We start from the raw sequence: 21,967 nt of genomic DNA, 5'->3' as shown, positions 1-21,967 counted from the left end.
GTAAATTGACCGCATCCCCAATATTCTTTACTGTCCTGTACCAGAAAGGAAACCTTCAAATGAATTAGTAGTCCAAATGTGTCCGTAGCCGGTGCTTTCACTCTGTGTATTTGTATTTACTTTCAGAGGAACATATTTAGGATACGGAGCAAATATCCACTAAATAATGTGCGTGATGAGTTTTTTAAACATGAAAACATTGCTTGGGGTTGGGCACCTCTATATGTATGTATATATATATATATATATATATATACACACACACACACAGTATATATATATATATATATATATATATATATATATATATATATATATATTTATTCTGTGCAGTTATACAGAGACTGTTGTCAGTTCCCAGTTTGTAAGCACATGGCAGATGGTGCAGGATTAGGGGCATAGAACGCCATAGCAGGGAAGCTACTGTAACACTCACCGCGGCACAGACTATATCACAGCACCTACAACCCATAACAGAACCTTCTACTACTAATGGGGAGATGTATCAAACCTTGGAGAGAGATAACGTACCAACCAATCAGCTCCTAACTCATTTTCAAACAAAGTCTGTAACATGGCAGTCAGGAGCTGATCAATTGGTACCTTATCTCTCTCTCTTGCTCTCCCATAGCCTGCAACATGACAGTTAGTGGCTGATTGGTTGGTCCTTTTTTCCTGTCCACTTTATCTCTCTCTCTTAGTTTTGATATGTCTCCCCCATAGCCTGCAACATGACAGTTAGTAGCTGATGGGTTGGTACTATTTCTCTCTCCGCTTTATCTCAATCCAAGCTTTGATAAATCTTCCCCTAGGGCACAGTAATGTGCGGGTTGGAGGGAATGCAACGCAAGTTTTTTTGAGCTTAGACTGGGCACAGGTTACCCGCAGCAGGGAGCAGAGGGCGAACAGTTACACAGGAGTCACAAATGCATCTCAGACCGAGCAGGAATATATGGGCAGATGTATTAAGCCTGGAGAAGTGATAAGTGCAAGGTGATAATGCACCAGCCAATCAGCTCCTAACTGCCAATTTACATATTGGGGCTGATTGGCTGGTGCGTTATCACCTTGCATTTATCACTGCTTTGTCACTTCTCCCGGCTTAATACATCTGCCCCATGACACATGTATATACTTTGCCTGGGGCTGCTATAATAATCCCTTTAATCAGGGACACATATGAGTTACACAGGTTCAGTGGCTGGCTGGCATCAAGCCTGCGTTTCACCTGGTGTTAATCACCCGGCAGAACCTGCATAATTCATGCGTGTCTCAGGGACATTACAGCAATCCTAGCTTTGGAGGATCTCACACACGTGCCATGGGCACAGCGTAAAATCCAGCACAGAACAGGAAAATATGCCAGTCTCCTTTTGTAAATGCACCCCCACCCCCTCCCCCTGTGTGCTGTGTTATTATATGAGGGGCTGTGGGAGGAGAGATTCTGGGGAAAGCATATAATAGGGGATAGGAATACTGCCATGTGTGTGTGTGCGAGAATACTGTGGTGAATGGGTTAACATCCCTGCCGGGTGCAGCAGCTCCTTAACCCTTTCCAGCCCGCGAGAGCAGCAGCTCCTTCCTCCGTACCAGGCCCGGCGGCTGCTCATTGTCATGAAAGCGCTGCACACAAAAAGCAAACGGGAGAAGAAAAAAAAAAGCAAATAATAAAAATATGAGGACAGCAGCAGAAGTGAGGTAGGATGTCATTCTCTCCCGTTCCCCGAACAGATTGCACGTCTTAGTCACATACTGCTATAAAAATAGCTCCTGGGAAAAAAAAGAAAAAGAAAAAAAAAGAGCTGTGTTCTCTTCCCCAGGCGTCAAATGGATTCAGCGGAGTGGTACCATGGGAGAGCTGGGGGTCCGCTCTGGGATGTCTGCAGCCAAGTTTACATCGAGACCACCGAGAGGAGCTGCATTCACCTGGCCAGTGACAAGGTGACAAGTGAGTATAGGCTGAGAGTGGCGGGGTTACTCCGAGGCACCTGGAACAGGTGAGGTGTGCAGAACAGAGACCTAACAGGTGCAGATTTGGGGGTCATGCTGCGACAGCCCCTATAAGATGCACATTTCCTCCAATGCTTACTTTGTATCTTCACAATTCTCTGATATCTTTACTTTCTCCATCATCAAATATTCCCCCCCCCCCCCCCACGTTAGAACTTCGCTGACCCATTGGAAGCTGTGTGTTTTTTTTAAATCTGATTTTTATTTAATGATCCCATGGTAATCATGCTGTCTTGCAATAAGGAACCGGACGCGGCCGGCAGGATAACTCATGGAAGCCTCATGGTTGTGGAGCAGATGATGCTGCAACAGGTTCGCTGGGCTATAGATTCCCTCTGGAAATGGGATGGTCTGTGTTTTTAATGCTTGATCCCCCCCTAGCCTCCCCTTCCCCCCCGCACACACACACACATTGGTTCATTGATTATTATAATACATCTTACATGTAGAGTGTAATTTATACATTGAGGCAGCTGATGAGATGGGACTTGGAGGTTGTGATTGAAATGTCCTCAGTTCTCCATACAGGTCACGAGCCACGGTGATGTCTAAATTGGTTTTGATGTAAATGTCAGTAAATATCAAGCAGTCGGTGTGGAATTCAGATCCCTCATTAAATCTGCACGAGTGACTTGCTTGGCGTCCACATTTCCTAATCTCCATTCATTGACATACTCAGTCTCACTATGCATCGTGCGTTGCCTTTGTCACAGAATTGGGGAATTCTCTGGTTTGTCTGAGTTTGATGTTGCTCTGTAAGTGTCCTTTGTTAGATCTCGCACCTGTACATATACAGTCCCGGCTGGCACTTGGCTTATAGATTATAATAATGACTTTTACTATATACTGTGTGTGGTGCTACGACGCTGGGTAGCCCCCTGCAGACTCAGACAGAGGACGTGGCAAGGTTATCTCAAGGTCATACCTGTGGCCTTGCAATCTAAGATGTGTTTCAGCCCTAAAACATGTAATATCCCTCTTTCGGGACTTTCGTACATTCCCATTCATCAACAGCATTCCAGCAAAATTACTCGGAATCACATTGTCAGATCCTTCCTAGTCATTTCTCTGCTATGGACCTGAAATGGGGATTCCCCTTGGACCAATGGTTCTTGACTACAGTCCCCAACAGGTCATGTTTCCTGGATTTCTTGACTCATGCACAGGTGAGTTGACCTATTTTGCTGGGTCAGTAATTATCCCACCAATTTACACAGGCAGAAATTCTGAAAACATGACCTGTGTAGGGGGTACTAGGGGACTGGAGTTGAGAACCACTGTTCTAGAGTAAAAACCTCATTATGGGTATTTCTCCTTAAGGCTACATGTACTAAAATTATGCATATTTAAAGCACAGCAGGAGACAGGCAGGCCTGTATTTCTTGCTTTCTACTGTCTGTCCTGCCATTGAGCTACTCTAGACATCATTGTGTATATCAGTCAAACTCATAAGAATATCACTAGCCGCAGCTGAGATTCATCGTCTTGGGGGCATTAGATCAATGCCACATGCAGAGAGCTGGTGAGACACCCATGGGGAATTGCCCTCATGCTAACACCCTAAAGCTATTTACAGATTTTGTGACAAATGTGAGTAAAGTTCCATCTTGCCTATATAATGACAACTGTATATAATACACAACCTCGGTCATGGAGTCATCTGGACGGTAACTCTTCAAATTTAGTCAAGAAGAGTCAAATTGATTTTACAGGGCTGATTTAATGTAGGTGCAAGCAGAATCAGTGTACTGTAACAGCTAGGAAAATTGCGAAACGCGCAATATCTGCCCCATAACATAATTTAAATTAGGTTAAATTGGTTCTTTGCCACTGGAAATGTCAGGTACTGACCGTGACAGAGGAGAGTGTTCATATTGTGCCGATGAGGTCTCTCAGTATACACCCATATGGGGCATAGGTCCTATCCATATACACCCAAATGGGGACATAGAGGGTCTATGTACAGCCATGGCCAAAAGTTTTGAGAATGACACAAATATTAATTTTCGCAAAGTCTGCTGCCTCAGTTTTTATGATGGCAATTTGTACATACTCCAGAATATCATGAAGAGGGATCAGATGAATTGCAATTAATTGCAGAGTTCCTCTTTGCCGTGACAATGGACTTAGTGGCAGATGTATTAAGCCTGGAGAAGTGATAAAGCAGTGATAAGTGGAAAGTGATAACACACCAGCCAATCATTATGGATTTGAAAAATGACAGGAGCTGATTGGCTGGTGCGTTATCACCTTACACTTATCACTGCTTTATCACTTCTCCAGGCTTAATACATCTGCCCCAACATCCCCAAAACAAAATTTTTACTACATTTCAGCCCTTCCACAAAAGGACCAGCTGACATCATGTCAGTGAATCTCGCATTAACAACACAGGTGAGAGTGCTGGCAAGGTCAAGGCTGGAGATCATGCTGTCATGCTGATTGAGTTAGAATAACAGACTGGAAGCTTTGAAAGGAGGGTGGAACTTAAAATCATTGTTCTTCCTCTGTTAACCATGGTTACCTGCAAGGAAACACGTGCAGTCATCATTGCTTTGCACAAAAAGGGCTTCGCAGGCAAGGATATTGCTGCTAGTAAGATTGCACCTAAATCAACCATTTATCGGATCATCGAAAACTTCAAGGCGAGAGGTTCAATAGTTGTGAAGAAGGCTTCTGGGCACCCAAGAACGTCCAGCAAGGGCAGGACCGTCTCCTAAAGTTGGTTTAGCTGCGGGATCAAGGCACCACCAGTGCAGAGCTTGCTCAGGAATGGTAGCAGGCAGGTGTGAGTGCATCTACATGCACAGTGAAGACTTTTGGAGGATGGCCTGGTGTCAAGAAGGGCAGCAAAGAAGCCACTTCTCTCCAGGAAAAACATCAGGGACAGACTGATATTCTGCAAAAGGTACAGGGATTGGACTGCTGAGGACTGGGGTAAAGTCATTTTCTCTGATGAATCTGCTTTCAGATTGTTTGGGGGCATCTGGAAAATTGCTTGTCCGGAGAAGGAGAGATGAGCGCTACCATCAGTCCTGTGCCATGCCAGCAGTAAAGCATCCTGAGACCATCATGTGTAAGGTGGCCTCTCAGCCAAGGGATTGGGCTCAGTCACAATTCTGCCTAAGAACACAGCCATGAATAAAGAATGGGACCAAAACATCCTCCAAGAGCAACTTCTCCCAACCATCCAAGAACAGTTTGGTGAGGAACAATAACTTTTCCAGCATGACGGAGCACCTTGCCATAAGGCAAAAGTAATAACAAAGTGGCTCGGGGGACGAAAAAAAGAAATTTTCGGTCCATGGCCAGGAAACTCCCCAGACCTTAATCCCATTGAGAACTTGTGGTCCATCCTCAAGAGGTAGGAGGACAAACAAAAACCCCCAATTTCTGACAAACTCCAAGCATTGATTAGGCAAGAATGGGCGGCCATCAGTCAGTATGTGGCCCAGAAGTTGATTGACAGCATGCCAGGGCGAATTGCAGAGGTCTTGAAAAAGAAGGGTCAACACTGCAAATAGCGACTATTTGCATAAACTTAATGTAATTGTCAATAAAAGCCTTGGACACTTATGAAATGCTGGAAATAATACTTCAGTATGCCATAGTAACATCTGACCAAAAGCAAACTTTGTGAAAACCAATACTTGTGTCATTCTCAAAACTTTTGCCAATGGCTGTACACTACCTGCCCTTCCCCCATCCCCCAGCACATTCCCTACCAAAAATACAGTACCAACCCTTTGCTCCTAGGACATACAGACATACCCTACTCACCTGACCTGGGTGGCAGTCACTGTGTCTACTTCATTTTCATTCCAAGGTGGCCCAGAGGCGGAACTACCGCCAGTGCAACCAGTGCGTTGCACTGGGGCCCGCCTCTGTCCAGGGGCCCAAAGCATGTAATGAGTCAAACTGACTCATTACATGCCGCTGTGTGCTGCGGGCAACCTCTGCCCGCAGCACACAGCCGCCCGCAGGACACAGGAGAGGAGCGCAGTGGTATGGAGGAAGGAGGAGGAGGGAGCCGCAGCAGCGCTTTGTTACTGGTTGAGGCGCTGCTGCTGTCCCTCTGCTTCACTATAGGCTGCCCTCTGCCGCTGTTAAGCGCATCCCAGCATTCACAGCGGCGGAGAACAACCTATAGTGAAGCAGAGGGACAGCAGCAGCAGCGCCTCCACCAATAACACAGCGCTGCCGCGGCTCCCTCCTCCACCTCCCTCCTCCTCCTTTTCTCCTGCCCGGGAATCGTGATCTATCTCTGCCAGAAGCTGCACCGAGGAGCCTGAGCCAGTGGAGAGGGTAAGTATAATTCATTCATTCATTCATTCTCTTTCTTTCTTTCTTTCTTTCTTTCTTTCTTTCTTTCTTTCTTTCTTTCTTTCTTTCTTTCTTTCTTTCTTTCTTTCTCTATGTGCAAAAAGGGGGACTGTCTGCCGTAATGTGTAAAAAAGGGGGAATCTGCCTGCCGCAATGTGTAAAAAGGGGACGCTGTCTGCCATAATGTGTAAAAAGGGGACGCTGTCTGCCGTGATGTGTAAAAAGGGGACACTGTCTGCTGTAATGTGTAAAAAAGTGCACGCTGTCTGCCGTTATGTGTAAAAAGGGAACGCTGTCTGCCATAATGTGTAAAAAGGGAACGCTGTCTGCCATAATGTGTAAAAAGGGGACGCTGTCTGCCATAATGTGTAAAAAGAGGAATCTGTCCGCCGTAAGGTGTAAAAGGGTCTCTATCTGGTCTAGTGGTGCTAAAGTGCGGCGTAATTTGAATAATGGAGACTACTGTGCACCGTTTTATGAATTGGTATTATTTTGTGGCCACACCTCTTCCCCACGAAGCCACGCTACTATGTATTTTTGCGCGCACCTACAGCGCGCACTGCCCCTGTTTTGCATGCAGGGGTGGAGCTCCGATGCCGTTTCTTGCACACAGTGCTAAAATGTCTAGTTACGGCACTGTTGCTAGGTATCCATTTCTCTTGCCCTGAGCAGGTCCCCCTCACCAGATCCTCTCCAGGGGTGAGGGGGTGGACTTGGATGGGGGGGGGGGGCAAAGCATTTTGTTGCACCTGGGCCCACCACTCGCTAGTTCCGCCACTGAGGTGGCCGATGTGTATCTCTGGAGGAAATGTGTTATATGGGGGTTGAGGCCAAACCCCTCCACCGACACTGGCAAGTGGAACCATCTTCCTTCCCCACGCGCAGCCAGATGCTTCACCCCTCCTGCTCCCACTGGGCCCTTGGAGGCTAGCTGTACTGCCTTGTCCAATATCCAGCTCTGACCAAGTTTGCAAAACCAAAATTAGCTGATTGGCTGCAGGCGTTCATTGATCAGGACAGTGTGATATATTTGGGATTCACTTAGATTAATTCACTTTTAATAGCAGATTAGGGTTATTTACCTTCATATCATTTGTATTTTGCCCTTTTGTTATTTGGTTGGAACAGTGAATAACTATTATCAAAGGGTTGAAACGAATAATTTGGTCATTTTAAAGTTTTGGAAGAGCAAACCCAAAAAACAGTTATCTCATTATGGCCTGATTCTGAGTTGTATAAACTGGTGATGTCGGAGGCAGCGGACCGAGTTTTTAAAAATCTGTTTGTACAGCTCTGCTACCCACGCGTTCACACACTTGTACAGCTAAAATACACTCCCCCTGTAGGCGGCGACTGATCGCAGGGCTGCAAAAATCACCTGCTAGCGATCAGGTCTGAATTACCCCCATAGTCCGTCCTTGTCTCAGTATACACTCACATGGGCCACTGTCAGTATATACCTATATGGGAACATGGGCCACCTCTCAGTATACACCTATATGGGAAATGGGCCACTGTCAGTATACACCTATATGGGAACATGGGCCACTGTCAGTATACACCTATATGGGAAATGGGCCACTGTCAGTATACACCTATATGGTAACATGGGCCACTGTCAGTATACACCTATATGGGAAATGGGCCACTGTCAGTATACACCTATATGGGAAATGGGCCACTGTCAGTATATACCTATATGGGAAATGGGCCACTGTCAGTATACACCTATATGGGAACATGGGCCACTGTCAGTATATACCTATATGGGAACATGGGCCACTGTCAGTATACACCTATATGGGAACATGGGCCACTGTCAGTATATACCTATATGGGAACATGGGCCACTGTCAGTATACACCTATATGGGAAATGGGCCACTGTCAGTATACACCTATATGGGAAATGGGCCACTGTCGGTATACACCTATATGGGAAATGGGCCACTGTCGGTATACACCTATATGGGAACATGGGCCACCTCTCAGTATACACCTATATGGGAACATGGGCCACTGTCAGTATACACCTATATGGGAACATGGGCCACTGTCGGTATACACCTATATGGGAACATGGGCCACTGTCGGTATACACCTATATGGGAACATGGGCCACCTCTCAGTATACACCTATATTGGAAATGGGCCACTGTCGGTATACACCTATATGGGAACATGGGCCACTGTCAGTATATACCTATATGGGAACATGGGCCACTGTCAGTATACACCTATATGGGAACATGGGCCACTGTCAGTATATACCTATATGAGAACATGGGCCACCTCTCAGTATACACCTATATGGGAAATGGGCCACTGTCGGTATACACCTATATGGGAACATGGGCCACTGTCAGTATATACCTATATGGGAACATGGGCCACTGTCGGTATACACCTATATGGGAACATGGGCCACTGTCAGTATACACCTATATGGGAACATGGGCCACTGTCAGTATACACCTATATGGGAACATGGGCCACTGTCAGTATACACCTATATGGGAACATGGGCCACTGTCAGTATACACCTATATGGGAACATGGGCCACTGTCAGTATACACCTATATGGGAACATGGGCCACTGTCAGTATACACCTATATGGGAACATGGGCCACTGTCAGTATACACCTATATGGGAACATGGGCCACTGTCAGTATACACCTATATGGGAACATGGGCCACTGTCAGTATACACCTATATGGGAACATGGGCCACTGTCAGTATACACCTATATGGGAACATGGGCCACTGTCAGTATACACCTATATGGGAACATGGGCCACTGTCAGTATACACCTATATGGGAACATGGGCCACTGTCAGTATACACCTATATGGGAACATGGGCCACTGTCAGTATACACCTATATGGGAACATGGGCCACTGTCAGTATACATCTATATGGGAACATGGGACACCTCTCAGTATACACCTATATGGATACATGGGCCACTGTCAGTATACACCTATATGGGATCATGGGCCACTGTCAGTATACACCTATATGGGAACATGGGCCACTGTCAGTATACACCTATATGGATACATGGGTCACTGTCAGTATACACCTATATGTGAACATGGGCCACTATCAGTATACACCTATATGGAAACATGGGCCACTGTCAGTATACACCTATATGGAAACATGGGCCATTGTCATTATACACCTATATGGAAACATGTGCCACTGTCAGTATACACCTATATGGGAACATGGGCCACTGTCAGTATACACCTATATGGGAACATAGGCCACTGTCAGTATACACCTATATGGAAACATGGGCCACTGTCAGTATACACCTATATGGAAACGTGCCACTGTCAGTAAACACCCATTTGGAAACATGTGCCACTGTCAGTATACACCTATATGGGAACATGGGCCACTGTCAGTATACACCTATATGGATACATGGGTCACTGTCAGTATACACCTATATGTGAACATGGGCCACTATCAGTATACACCTATATGGAAACATGGGCCACTGTCAGTATACACCTATATGGAAACATGGGCCATTGTCATTATACACCTATATGGAAACATGGGCCATTGTCATTATACACCTATATGGAAACATGTGCCACTGTCAGTAAACACCTATATGGAAACATGGGCCACTGTCAGTATACACCTATATGGAAACATGGGCCACTGTCAGTATTCACCTATATGGAAACATGGGCCACTGTCAGTATACACCTATATGGAAACATGGGCCATTGTCATTATTCACCTATATGGAAACATGTGCCACTGTCAGTAAGCACCTATATGGGAACATAGGCCACTGTCAGTATACACCTATATGGAAACATGGGCCACTGTCAGTATACACCTATATGGAAACGTGCCACTGTCAGTAAACACCCATATGGAAACATGTGCCACTGTCAGTATACACCTATATGGGAACATGGGCCACTGTCAGTATACACCTATATGGGAACATGGGCCACTGTCAGTATACACCTATATGGGAACATGGGCTACTGTCAGTATACACCTATATGGAAACATGGGCCACCTCTCAATATACACCTATATTGGAACATGGGCTACTATCAGCATACACCTATATGGGAACATGGGCCACTGTCAGTATACACCTATATGGAAACATGGGCCACTGTCAGTATACACCTATATGGAAACATGAGCCACTGTCAGTATACACCTATATGGGAACATGGGCCACTGTCAGTATACACCTATATGGATACATGGGCCACTGTCAGTATACACCTATTTGGAAACACGGGCCACTGTCAGTATACACCTATATGGGAACATGGGCCACTGTCAGTATACACCTATATGGAAACATGGGCCACCTCTCAGTATACACCTATATGGGAACAGGGACCTCTTTATATACTTCCACGTGGTCACTTGAGATTCGGCTTACAGTATATAATGTATCTTGTTGGATATCTTTTTAAAAACAGCTTTTTCCCATATGACACACGTTCAGGTCAGGGGCACCATCCACTGGATGGAAAGATTGAAGTATAAAATGCAAAACCCCGTCAACAGTTGCGACGCATTAGGAGCGGCAGAGGAAGGATATTAATGATAACACATTGATACTAAACTCTGCTAAAAGCATCAGCACTTAACGTATGATAAATTATGTAAAGAAAATACATACATTTAAATGTTCCCGAAATAAAGAAAGCACACTTTCTATATAATGTCAAGGTTGAAGGAATGAATTATTGATTAACACAATTGCAATATCCCAGAGTGCTCCCAGTATTTAACAACCAGGTACTAATGCAATTTTATTAAATGACTCCTGTAATGTCAACTGCTCTTCACACTACCCAAGAGGTAATAACCACACACAGCGGCAGAAACGTGTTACGTAACCTATTATACATGGTGTTAGGCACCTGTAGATACAGTAAATGTGTACTGATGTCTTGTTGTGTAATGAGCATTAGGGGCTATTATATTCTATAGTGTTGCTGTGTTGTACAGGAAACAATTACAGCATTACCCCATGTATCTGACGCTGATTCCTATATGTTTGCCAAGATCTGTGACTTTTGTGACTCATTTCCTAACGCTGGGCAGAGTCACAATGCCGGGCGGAGTCAGAGTCATAGAGCAGAGGCGTAGCTAGGGTTTTTGGAGCCCAGGGCAAGATGTAAAATGGCGCCCCCCCCCCCCCCCAAAAAAAAAAAAAAGCACTCAAAAAGAAGTATGCGCGCGCCGAAAAAAATGGGCGTGATCACACACCAGAAGGGGTGTGGCCACGCTCCAGAAGGGGTGTGACCACTGAAAATGGCCCACAGTGCCAGTTACATTGCCCCGCAGTGCCAGATACAATGCCCCACAGTGCCGGATACATGCCCCACAGTGCCGGATACATGCCCCACAGTGCCAGTTACATTGCCCCACAGTGCCAGTTACATTGCCCCACAGTGCCGGATACATGCCCCACAGTGCCAGTTACATTGCCCCACAGTGCCACATACAATGCCCCACAGTGCCAGATACAATGCCCCACAGTGCCGGATACATGCCCCACAGTGCCAGTTACATTGCCCCACAGTGCCAGTTACATTGCCCCTCAGTGCCAGATACATGCCCCACAGTGCCAGTTACATTGCCCCACTGTGCCAGATACATGCCCCACAGTGCCAGTTACATTGCCCCACTGTGCCAGATACATGCCCCACAGTGGCAGTTACATTGCCCCGCTGTGTCAGATACATGCCCCACAGTGCCAGTTACATTGCCCCACAGTGCCAGATACATGCCCCACAGTGCCAGTTACATTGCCCCACAGTGCCAGTTACATTGCCCCACAGTGCCAGTTACATTTCCCCACAGTGCCGAATACAATGCCCCACAGTGCCGGATACATGCCCCACAGTGCCAGTTACATTGCCCCACTGTGCCAGATACATGTCCCACAGTGACAGTTAGATTTCCCCACAGTGCCGGATACAATGCCCCACAGTGCCGGATACATGCCCCACAGTGACAGTTAGATTGCCCCACTGTGCCAGATACATGCCCCACAGTGACAGTTAGATTGCCCCACTGTGCCAGATACATGCCCCACTGTGCCAGATACAATGCCCCACAGTGCCAGTTACATTGCCCCACAGTGCCAGATACATGCCCCACAGTGCCAGTTACATTTCCCCACAGTGCCGGATACAATGCCCCACAGTGCCGGATACATGCCCCACAGTGCCAGTTACATTGCCCCACTGTGCCAGATACATGCCCCACAGTGACAGTTAGATTGCCCCACTGTGCCAGATACATTGCCCCACAGTGCCAGTTACATTGCCCCACAGTGCCAGTTACATGCCCCACTGTGCCAGATACATGCCCCACAGTGCCAGTTACATGCCCCACTGTGCCAGATACATGCCCCACAGTGCCAGTTACATGCACCACAGTGCCAGATACATGCCCCACAGTGCCAGTTACATGCCCCACAGTGCCAGGCCCCACTCAGTGCCAGTTACATGCCCCATTTGGTGCCAGATACATGCCCATATGTTTGCCAAGATCTGTGACTTTGTGACTCATTTCCTAACACTGGGCGGAGTCACAATGCTGGGCGGAGTCAGAGTCATAGAGCAGAGGCGTAGCTAGGGTTTTTGGAGCCCAGGGCAAGATGTAAAATGGCGCCCCCCCCCTACCCCAAAAAAAAGCACACAAAAAGAAGTATGTGCGCGCCGAAAAAATGGGCGCGGCCACACACCAGAAGGGGTGTGGCCACGCTCCAGAAGGGGTGTGACCACTGAAAATGGCCCACAGTGCCAGTTACATTGCCCCGCAGTGCCAGATACAATGCCCCACAGTGACAGTTAGATTGCCCCACTGTGCCAGATACATGTCCCACAGTGCCAGTTACATTGCCCCACAGTGCCAGATACATGCCCCACAGTGCCAGTTACATTGCCCCACAGTGCCAGTTACATTTCCCCACAGTGCCGGATACAATGCCCCACAGTGCCGGATACATGCCCCACTGTGCCAGATACATGCCCCACAGTGACAGTTAGATTGCCCCACTGTGCCAGATACATGCCCCACTGTGCCAGATACATGCCCCACAGTGCCAGTTACATTGCCCCACAGTGCCAGTTACATGCCCCACTGTGCCAGATACATGCCCCACAGTGCCAGTTACATGCCCGACTGTGCCAGATACATGCCCCACAGTGCCAGTTACATGCACCACAGTGCCAGATACATGCCCCACAGTGCAAGTTACATGCCCCACTGTGCCAGATACATTGCCCCACAGTGCCAGTTACATGCCCCACTGTGCCAGATACATGCCCCACAGTGCCAGATACATGCCCCACAGTGCCAGTTACATGCCCCACAGTGCCAGATACATACCCCACAGTGCCAGATACATGCCCCACAGTGCCAGTTACATGCCCCACAGTGCCAGTTACATGCCCCACAGTGCCAGATACATGCCCCACAGTGCCAGGCCCCACTCAGTGCCAGTTACATGCCCCATTTGGTGCCAGATACATGCCCCACTGTGCCCGTGCCCCCCCCCCCCCCCCTTCACTCACCGGCCGCTTATGTGAGGGGAGGAGAGCGCAGCGCAGCGCCTCTCCTTCCCCTCACCGCTCCGTCCGGCTGTGTCTGGCGCCGGTTCACTAGCCAATCAGAGCTCGCGGACCGGCAGCCAATCAGGAGCCGGTCCGCAAGCTCTGATTGGCTAACGCCGGAGACCGGACACAGCAGCGCTGCTAGTGCTGGCAGCGGCGGTGAGGGGAGGGAGAGACGCTGCGCTCTCCTCCCCTCACATTTAGGGTTGACGGGGGCGAGTGGGGCATGATGCCCTGGCCGGCGGCGGCGCCCCCCCTCTCCTGGGCCTGCCAAGGCGCCCAAGGCACGTGCCCCACTTGCCCTACCCTAGATACGCCTCTGTCATAGAGTCACAGATCTGGGTGGCTGGATGCAGGGAATGATCCCTTAACTTTCTGGTGAGTGGTGAGCACTTTAAATATCGTTGATGACAAGCAGACGCACCTAAGACGCAGAGTCATGCTCCTTGCCCGACCACACGCTGCTGCGTCTATTTCCGTCTTGACCCGTGCACCTGCCCCTCCCCCAACCCCGGCACCCCTGCACCTGCCCCTCCCCCACCGTACCCGACGCTCCACTAACCGCGACACTCCGCACCCGCCCCTCCCCCACAAAACTAAGAATGCAGGTAATACTCGATATAATACAAATATTGAATGCCAGAAATGTGTGCAGGGTTTAACAGGGCGTAGCCCCTTGCGACGGCGTGATGAGCGCCCGTAGGGCACGATTAATCACGTAGTTTTAAATGAGAAATGACGTGTCAGCAAGGAGTTATGGCAGCAGAGTGACCTCGTACGGCATCACAGTGACATTATTCTGACCCATTACATATAAAGTGATTCAAAGACTTCATTCATATGACACATTCTCGTGCATAGGGGGTAATTCCAAGTTGATACTACCACATGACCTTTATTCCCACAGTACAAACACAACCCCTGCTGTCTCCTCCGCGTCTTCTCACGCGAGGAGAGGCGGGTAGCCCCAATCTGCATAGGCTCCTCGGAAAATTCCTCAGAGTCTGAGGTTCCCTTGGGAAAGAAGGAAACCTCGGTCTCCCTTTCAAGCCTACGCTCTCTCAGCCGTCTATCCAACCGGATGGATAACTGCATGAGCTGATCCAAGCTATCAGGCAAGGGATATTGTACCAGTTGGTCTTTTATCTGGTTAGAAAGACCTCTTCGGTACTGGTGTCTCAGGGCTGGGTCATTCCACTGGGTATCATGGGCCAACCTCCGAAACTCTGTACAGTAAACCTCATCTGGCCTTCGCCCTTGCTTAAGGATCGAAATCTGAGCCTCGGCTGAGGCCGTCTTGTCAGGGTCATCATACAACATGCCCAGTGCCGTAAAAAAAGCATCAACACTTTTAAGCGACGGACAGTCAGGCTGCAACCCATATGCCCAGACCTGTGGGTCTCCTTGTAGCAAGGAAATCACTATGCCCACCCGCTGAATCTCCGACCCTGAAGACTGAGGCCTAAGCCGGAAGTACAGCTTGCAGCTCTCCTTGAAACAAAAGAACTGCGAGCGATCTCCAGAAAAACGATCCGGGAGATTTACTTTCGGCTCCTTAACCCCTGAAGGTGCTGCTGCTGCGGGAGTTCCGCCAGCGGCCTGGGAGGTGTGCATTTTAATGGACAAATCATTAAATTGTCGAGTCAGGACCTGCACCTGATCGACCACCTGTTGCAACGTATTTTGAGGGGTATGCTCCATATTCCCACAAAATTTCAACAGGAGTATTAGGCTGCTGAATATGTTATGCACACCAGTGCCTGCAGGAATGTACTGGTGTCTGAACTGTTATGCACACCAGTGTCTGCAGGAATGTACTGGTGTCTGAACTGTTATGCACACCATAGCCTGCAGGAATGTACTGGTGTCTGAACGGATAGGGATGCAAAACAAATAAACTCACAGACAGACTGGGGAATATGACATTACGTACACAGAAGGTGATAGGGTAACAAAATAAACACAAAGTGAACAGAGAAGCCCAGAGGCTAAGAAACTGGGTGTCTCCCTATTATTAGGAATGCTCAGATGAAAAAAGCAAGATGTTGTGTTTTAATACGTAGAGAACCCGAAATGCTGTTGCTAAGGGCAACAGCAAAACCCTAAAGGGTTACCAACGGGTGTGGCAGTAAACTCCTTGGTCAGAGATGGAATGATAGACACAAGGAGAGTCTCCACAATCCTAATACTCACTTGCAGTGCACAGGTTCAGCTTACTGCCACTAAACTGAATACCTGAACACCTTGCACAGTGAGACAGGATTTAGGCAGGCAGTCTGAGAATACAGCCGCAAACCTGCTAAGTTCACAGAGTAGCAAAAGAACCCCAGCAGGTTAAACGACTGACTCCAGTCTTACTGCTAGGTCTGGATTGGCAGAGTGTAGTACCAAATCCCCAGGCCTATTTGCAGTAAGCAACAACAAATACAAAGCTACACAGTACTGGCTAACTTTCAGGAACTGACTAACCAACAAAGATTCAGCAGCATCTGCTTAACCTGAGAAGAGGCCTTATAAAGCAGGTGCTGTCCACGCCCCACTCAGACCTCACAGACTGTGAGCACAAAAACCAGCATCGGATCCCCTGCCGTGCACAGAGCCTGTAACCACTGCACAGCAAAAGACCCGAACCGGAGTATCAGCTGTGCTCAGGTTACTCCGCTAGCACTTGTCTCCCGGTTGCCATGACGACGTGGCAGCACAGGGCAGGAGACCCTAACAGAGTGCCCATCCCCATGTGGGTGTACACTGAGAGCGCCCATCCCCATGTGGGTGTACACTGAGAGCGCCCGTCCCCATGTGGGTGTACAGTGAGAGTGCCCGTCCCCATGTTGGCGTACTCTGAGAGTGCCCATCCCCATGTAGATGTACTCTGCGAGCGCCCATCCCCATGTTGGTGTACACTGAGAGCGAACATCACCATGTGGGTGTACACTGAGAGTGCCCGTCCCCATGTGGGTGTACTCTGAGAGGGCCCATCTTCATGTAGGTGTACACTGAGAGCACCGGTCCCCACGTGGGTGTACACTGAGAGCGGACATCACCATGTGGGTGTACACTGATGGTGCCCGTCCCCATGTGGGTGTACACTGATAGCGGACATCACCATGGGGGTGTACACTGAGAGCGCCCGTCCCCATGTGGGTGTACACGGAGAGCGCCCGGCCCAGTGTGGTTATCAGTGCTTAAAGTGGTCCTAGAGAGGTGGTGGAACTCACCCCCCTCCCCACGGTGCCCATGTAATAAAGGTATTGCGCGCGCGCCGGAAAAAGGGTGTGTGGTCTCAAAAAGAAAGGGGCGTGGTCACACAATAGTAATAATGCCCACAGTAGTAGCACCCAAGTGGAAATTTTGAAGTGGGGTATGGAAAAGTGAAGTGAATTGTAATTATATGCATGCAAGGGGGTGTGGCCACTCAAAAGGGGGCGTGTCCTTCAGTGTAGTTTACCACACCATATACCCCTTATACACATTATGTACCACAATAGTAGGACCCCCTACTGGTGCCCCTTTCACATTATACCACACAGTATGAGACGAAATTCACATTATACCACACAGTATGAGCCGAAATTCACATTATACCACACAGTATGAGTCGAAATTCACATTATACCACACAGAATGAGCCGAAATTCACATTATACCACACGGTATATGCCGAAATTCACATTACACCCAACAGTATGAGCCGAAATTCACATTATACCAAACAGTATGGGCCGAAATTCACATTACACCACACAGTATGAGCCAAAATTCACATTACACCACACAGTATGAGCCGAAACCACAGAGTATGAGCTGAAATTCACATTACAGCACGGAATGAGCCGAAATTCACATTACACCACACAGTATGAGCCGAAATTCACATTATAGCACGGAATGAGCTGAAATTCACATTATAGCACACAGTAGGAGCCGAAATTCACATTACACCACACAGTATAAGCCGAAATTCACATTATACCACACAGTATGAGCCGAAATTCACATTATAGCACGGAATGAGCCGAAATTCACATTACACCACACAGTATGAGCCGAAATTCACATTATACCACACAGTATGAGCCAAAATTCACATTATAGCACGGAATGAGACGAAATTCACATTATAGCACACAGTATGAGCCGAAATTTACATTACACCACACAGAATGAGCCGAAATTCACATTACACCACACAGCATGAGCCGAAATTCACATTATAGCACAGAATGAGCTGAAATTCACATTATAGCACACGGTATGAGCCGAAATTCACATTATAGCACAAGGTATGAGCTAAAATTCACATTATATTGACAGCAGGGACAGGGGGAGTGACAGCAGGGACAGGGGGAGTGACAACAGGGACGGGGGAGGGACAGCAAGGGCATACAGTAGAGACTAGGGAGAGAGAAAGGCAGCAGGGTAAGATTACCTGTTTAGCAGCGGCAGTGGTCTGCGGTGCGGTGGATGAGTCGGCTGTGGTAGGCGTGGGGTGGAGGAGGCTGTGGGCCTCAGAGATAGTGTGGAGGAGGAGGCTGTGGGCCTCGGAGATAGTGTGGAGGAGGAGGCTGTGGGCGTGCAGAGGGCTGAGAAAGGGGGCGGCAGAGGAGGCTGGGGGCGGGTGCAGCGGATCTGGACCAGGCTGGCTTTATTATCCCTGCCGCCGCACCGAGCTCCTGTGACCACGGCGCTAATATTTCAAAACTGCCCCAGGCCAGCAGCCAATCAGCGACAGATTTGAACTGGTAGCGCCGCGGTCACAGGAGCTCGATGCGGCAGCAGGGATAATAAAGCCGGCCTGGTCCCAGATCAGCTGCAGCTGGGAGTCTGGAACCAGGGCTTCCAGTGCAGCGGCGATGGTAGGGGCGGAGGGACGGAGGGCGGACCGGGAGCTCAGCTTCTTTGTCGGCCCTGCAGTGCTCGAAGAAGTGCCGGTATACCATACTGTTGTATACCGGCCCACTTCGAGCACTGGTAGCACGCCGTAATACACATACAGTAATGCCCACAGCATTAGCACCCCTTATACAATGCCCACAGTAGTAGTGCCCCTTATGCAATGCCCACAATAGTAGTGCCCCTTATGTCCCAGGAGTGATGCCCCTTATGAAGTGCCCCCTTTCCAATGCTCTCATTAGTAGTGCACCCCATCAGTAATGCCCTAAATGGTAATGCCCCTGTGAAGTATTGCCTCCAGTAGTCTTGCCTGTAGTAATGCCCCGAGTCGTTTAGCCCCAGTAGTCATGCCTCAACTGGTAATGCCCCTGCAGTTATGACCCCAGTAGTTAACTCCCCCCCCCCCCTTTAGTTTAGCCTCCCAGATAACACAAGGGCAGGACACTGTAACATGATGTGATAACACAAGAGCAGAACACTGTAACATGATGTGATAACACAAGGGCAGGACACTGTAACATGATGTGATAACACAAGGGCAGGACACTGTAACATGATGTGATAACACAAGGGCAGGACACTGTAACATGATGTGATAACACAAGGGCAGGACAATGTAACATGATGTGATAACACAGGGCAGGACACTGTAACATGATGTGATAACACAAGGGCAGGACAATGTAACATGATGTGATAACACAGGGCAGGACACTGTAACATGATGTGATAACACAAGGGCAGGACACTGTAACATGATGTAATAACACAAGGGCAGGACACTGTAACATGATGTGATAACACAGGGCAGGACACTGTAACATGATGTGATAACACAGGGCGGGACACTGTAACATGATGTGATAACACAAGGACAGGACACTATAATATGATGTGATAACACAAGGGCAGGACACTGTAACATGATGTGATAACACAAGGGCAGGACACTGTAATATGATGTGATAACACAAGGGCAGGACACTGTAACATGATGTGATAACACAAGGGCAGGACACTGTAACATGATGTGATAACACAAGGGCAGGACACTGTAACATGATGTGATAACACAGGGCAGGACACTGTAACATGATGTGATAACACAAGGACAGGACACTGTAATATGATGTGATAACACAAGGGCAGGACACTGTTACATGATGTGATAACACAAGGGCAGGACACTGTAATATGATGTGATAACACAAGGGCAGGACACTGTAACATGATGTGATAACACAAGGGAAGGACACTGTAACATGATGTGATAACACAGGGCAGGACACTGTAATATGATGTGATAACACAAGGGCAGGACACTGTAACATGATGTGATAACACAAGGGCAGGACACTGTAACATGATGTGATAACACAGGGCAGGATACTGTAACATGATGTGATAACACAGGGGCAGGACACTTTAACATGATGTGATAACACAGGGCGGGACACTGTAACATGATGTGATAACACAAGGGCAGGACACTGTAACATGATGTGATAACACAGGGTAGGACACTGTAACATGATGTGATAACACAAGGGCAGGACACTGTAACATGATGTGATAACACAGGGCGGGACACTGTAACATGATGTGATAACACAAGGGCAGGTCACTGTAACATGATGTGATAACACAAGGGCAGGACACTGTAACAGGATGTGATAGCACAGGGCAGGACACTGTAACATGATGTGATAACGCAAGGGCAGGATAATGTAACATGATGTGATAGCACAAGGGCAGGACACTGTAACATGATGTGATAACACAGGGCAGGACACTGTATCATGATGTGATAACACAGGGCAGGACATTGTAACATGATGTGATAACACAAGGGCAGGACACTGTAACATGATGTGATAACACAAGGGCAGGATACTGTAACATTATGTGATAGCAAGGGCAGGACACTGTAACATGATGTGATAACACAAGGGCAGGACACTGTAACATGATGTGATAACACAAGGGCAGGACACTGTAACATGATGTAATTACACAAGGGCAGGATACTGTAACATGATGTAATTACACAAGGGCAGGACACTGTAACATGAAGTCATAACACAAGGTCAGGACACTGTAACATGATGTGATAACACAAGGGCAGGACATTGTAACATGATGTGATAACACAAGGGCAGGACACTAACATTATGTGATAACAAGGGCAGGACACTGTAACATGATGTGATAACACAAGGGCAGGACACTGTAACATGATGTGATAACACAAGGGCAGGACACTGTAACATGATGTAATTACACAAGGGCAGGATACTGTAACATGATGTAATTACACAAGGGCAGGACACTGTAACATGATGTGATAACACAAGGGCAGGACACTGTAACATGATGTGATAACACAAGGGCAGGACACTGTAACATGATGTGATAACGCAAGGACAGGACAATGTAACATGATGTGATAGCACAATTGCAGGACACTGTAACATGATGTGATAACACAGGGCAAGACACTGTAACATGATGTGATAACACAGGGCAGGACACTGTAACATGATGTGATAACACAAGGGCAGGACACTGTAACATGATGTGATAACACAAGGGTAGGACACTGTAACATGATGTGATAACACAAGGGCAGGACACTGTAACATGATGTAATTACACAAGGGCAGGATACTGTAACATTATGTAATTACACAAGGGCAGGACACTGTAACATGATGTAATTACACAAGGGCAGGATACTGTAACATGATGTAATTACACAAGGGCAGGATACTGTAACATGATGTGATAACACAAGGGCAGGACACTGTAACATGATGTGATAACACAAGGTCAGGACACTGTAACATGATGTGATAACACAGGGCAGGATACTGTAACATGATGTGATAACACAGGGGCAGGACACTTTAACATGATGTGATAACACAGGGCGGGACACTGTAACATGATGTGATAACACAAGGGCGGGACACTGTAACATGATGTGATAACACGAGGGCAGGACACTGTAACATGATGTGATAACACAGGGTAGGACACTGTAACATGATCTGATAACACAAGGGCAGGACACTGTAACATGATGTGATAACACAAGGGCAGGACACTGTA

General features: G+C 47.8%; 1 protein-coding gene across 1 annotated transcript in view; it reads left to right on the top strand.

Annotated features, from left to right (window-relative positions):
- Positions 1 to 1,517: 1,517 nt before the first annotated feature.
- The window catches only part of LOC134928616 (obscurin-like), a 120,740-nt gene continuing 100,290 nt past the window's right edge, over positions 1,518 to 21,967 (top strand). The window contains exons 1-3 of the mRNA XM_063924542.1: positions 1,518 to 1,698; positions 1,821 to 1,948; positions 2,254 to 2,322. Of these exons, the coding sequence (XP_063780612.1) occupies positions 1,676 to 1,698; positions 1,821 to 1,948; positions 2,254 to 2,322 (220 nt within the window). The 5' untranslated portion in view covers positions 1,518 to 1,675. The remainder of the gene's footprint in view (positions 1,699 to 1,820; positions 1,949 to 2,253; positions 2,323 to 21,967) is intronic.

This window comes from Pseudophryne corroboree, chromosome 5 (assembly GCF_028390025.1).
Source record: "Pseudophryne corroboree isolate aPseCor3 chromosome 5, aPseCor3.hap2, whole genome shotgun sequence".
In the NCBI taxonomy this organism is placed as follows: Eukaryota; Metazoa; Chordata; class Amphibia; order Anura; family Myobatrachidae; genus Pseudophryne; species Pseudophryne corroboree.
The sequence above is the reverse complement of the archived record's forward strand: the minus strand, read 5'-3'. Positions and strand labels throughout refer to the sequence as shown.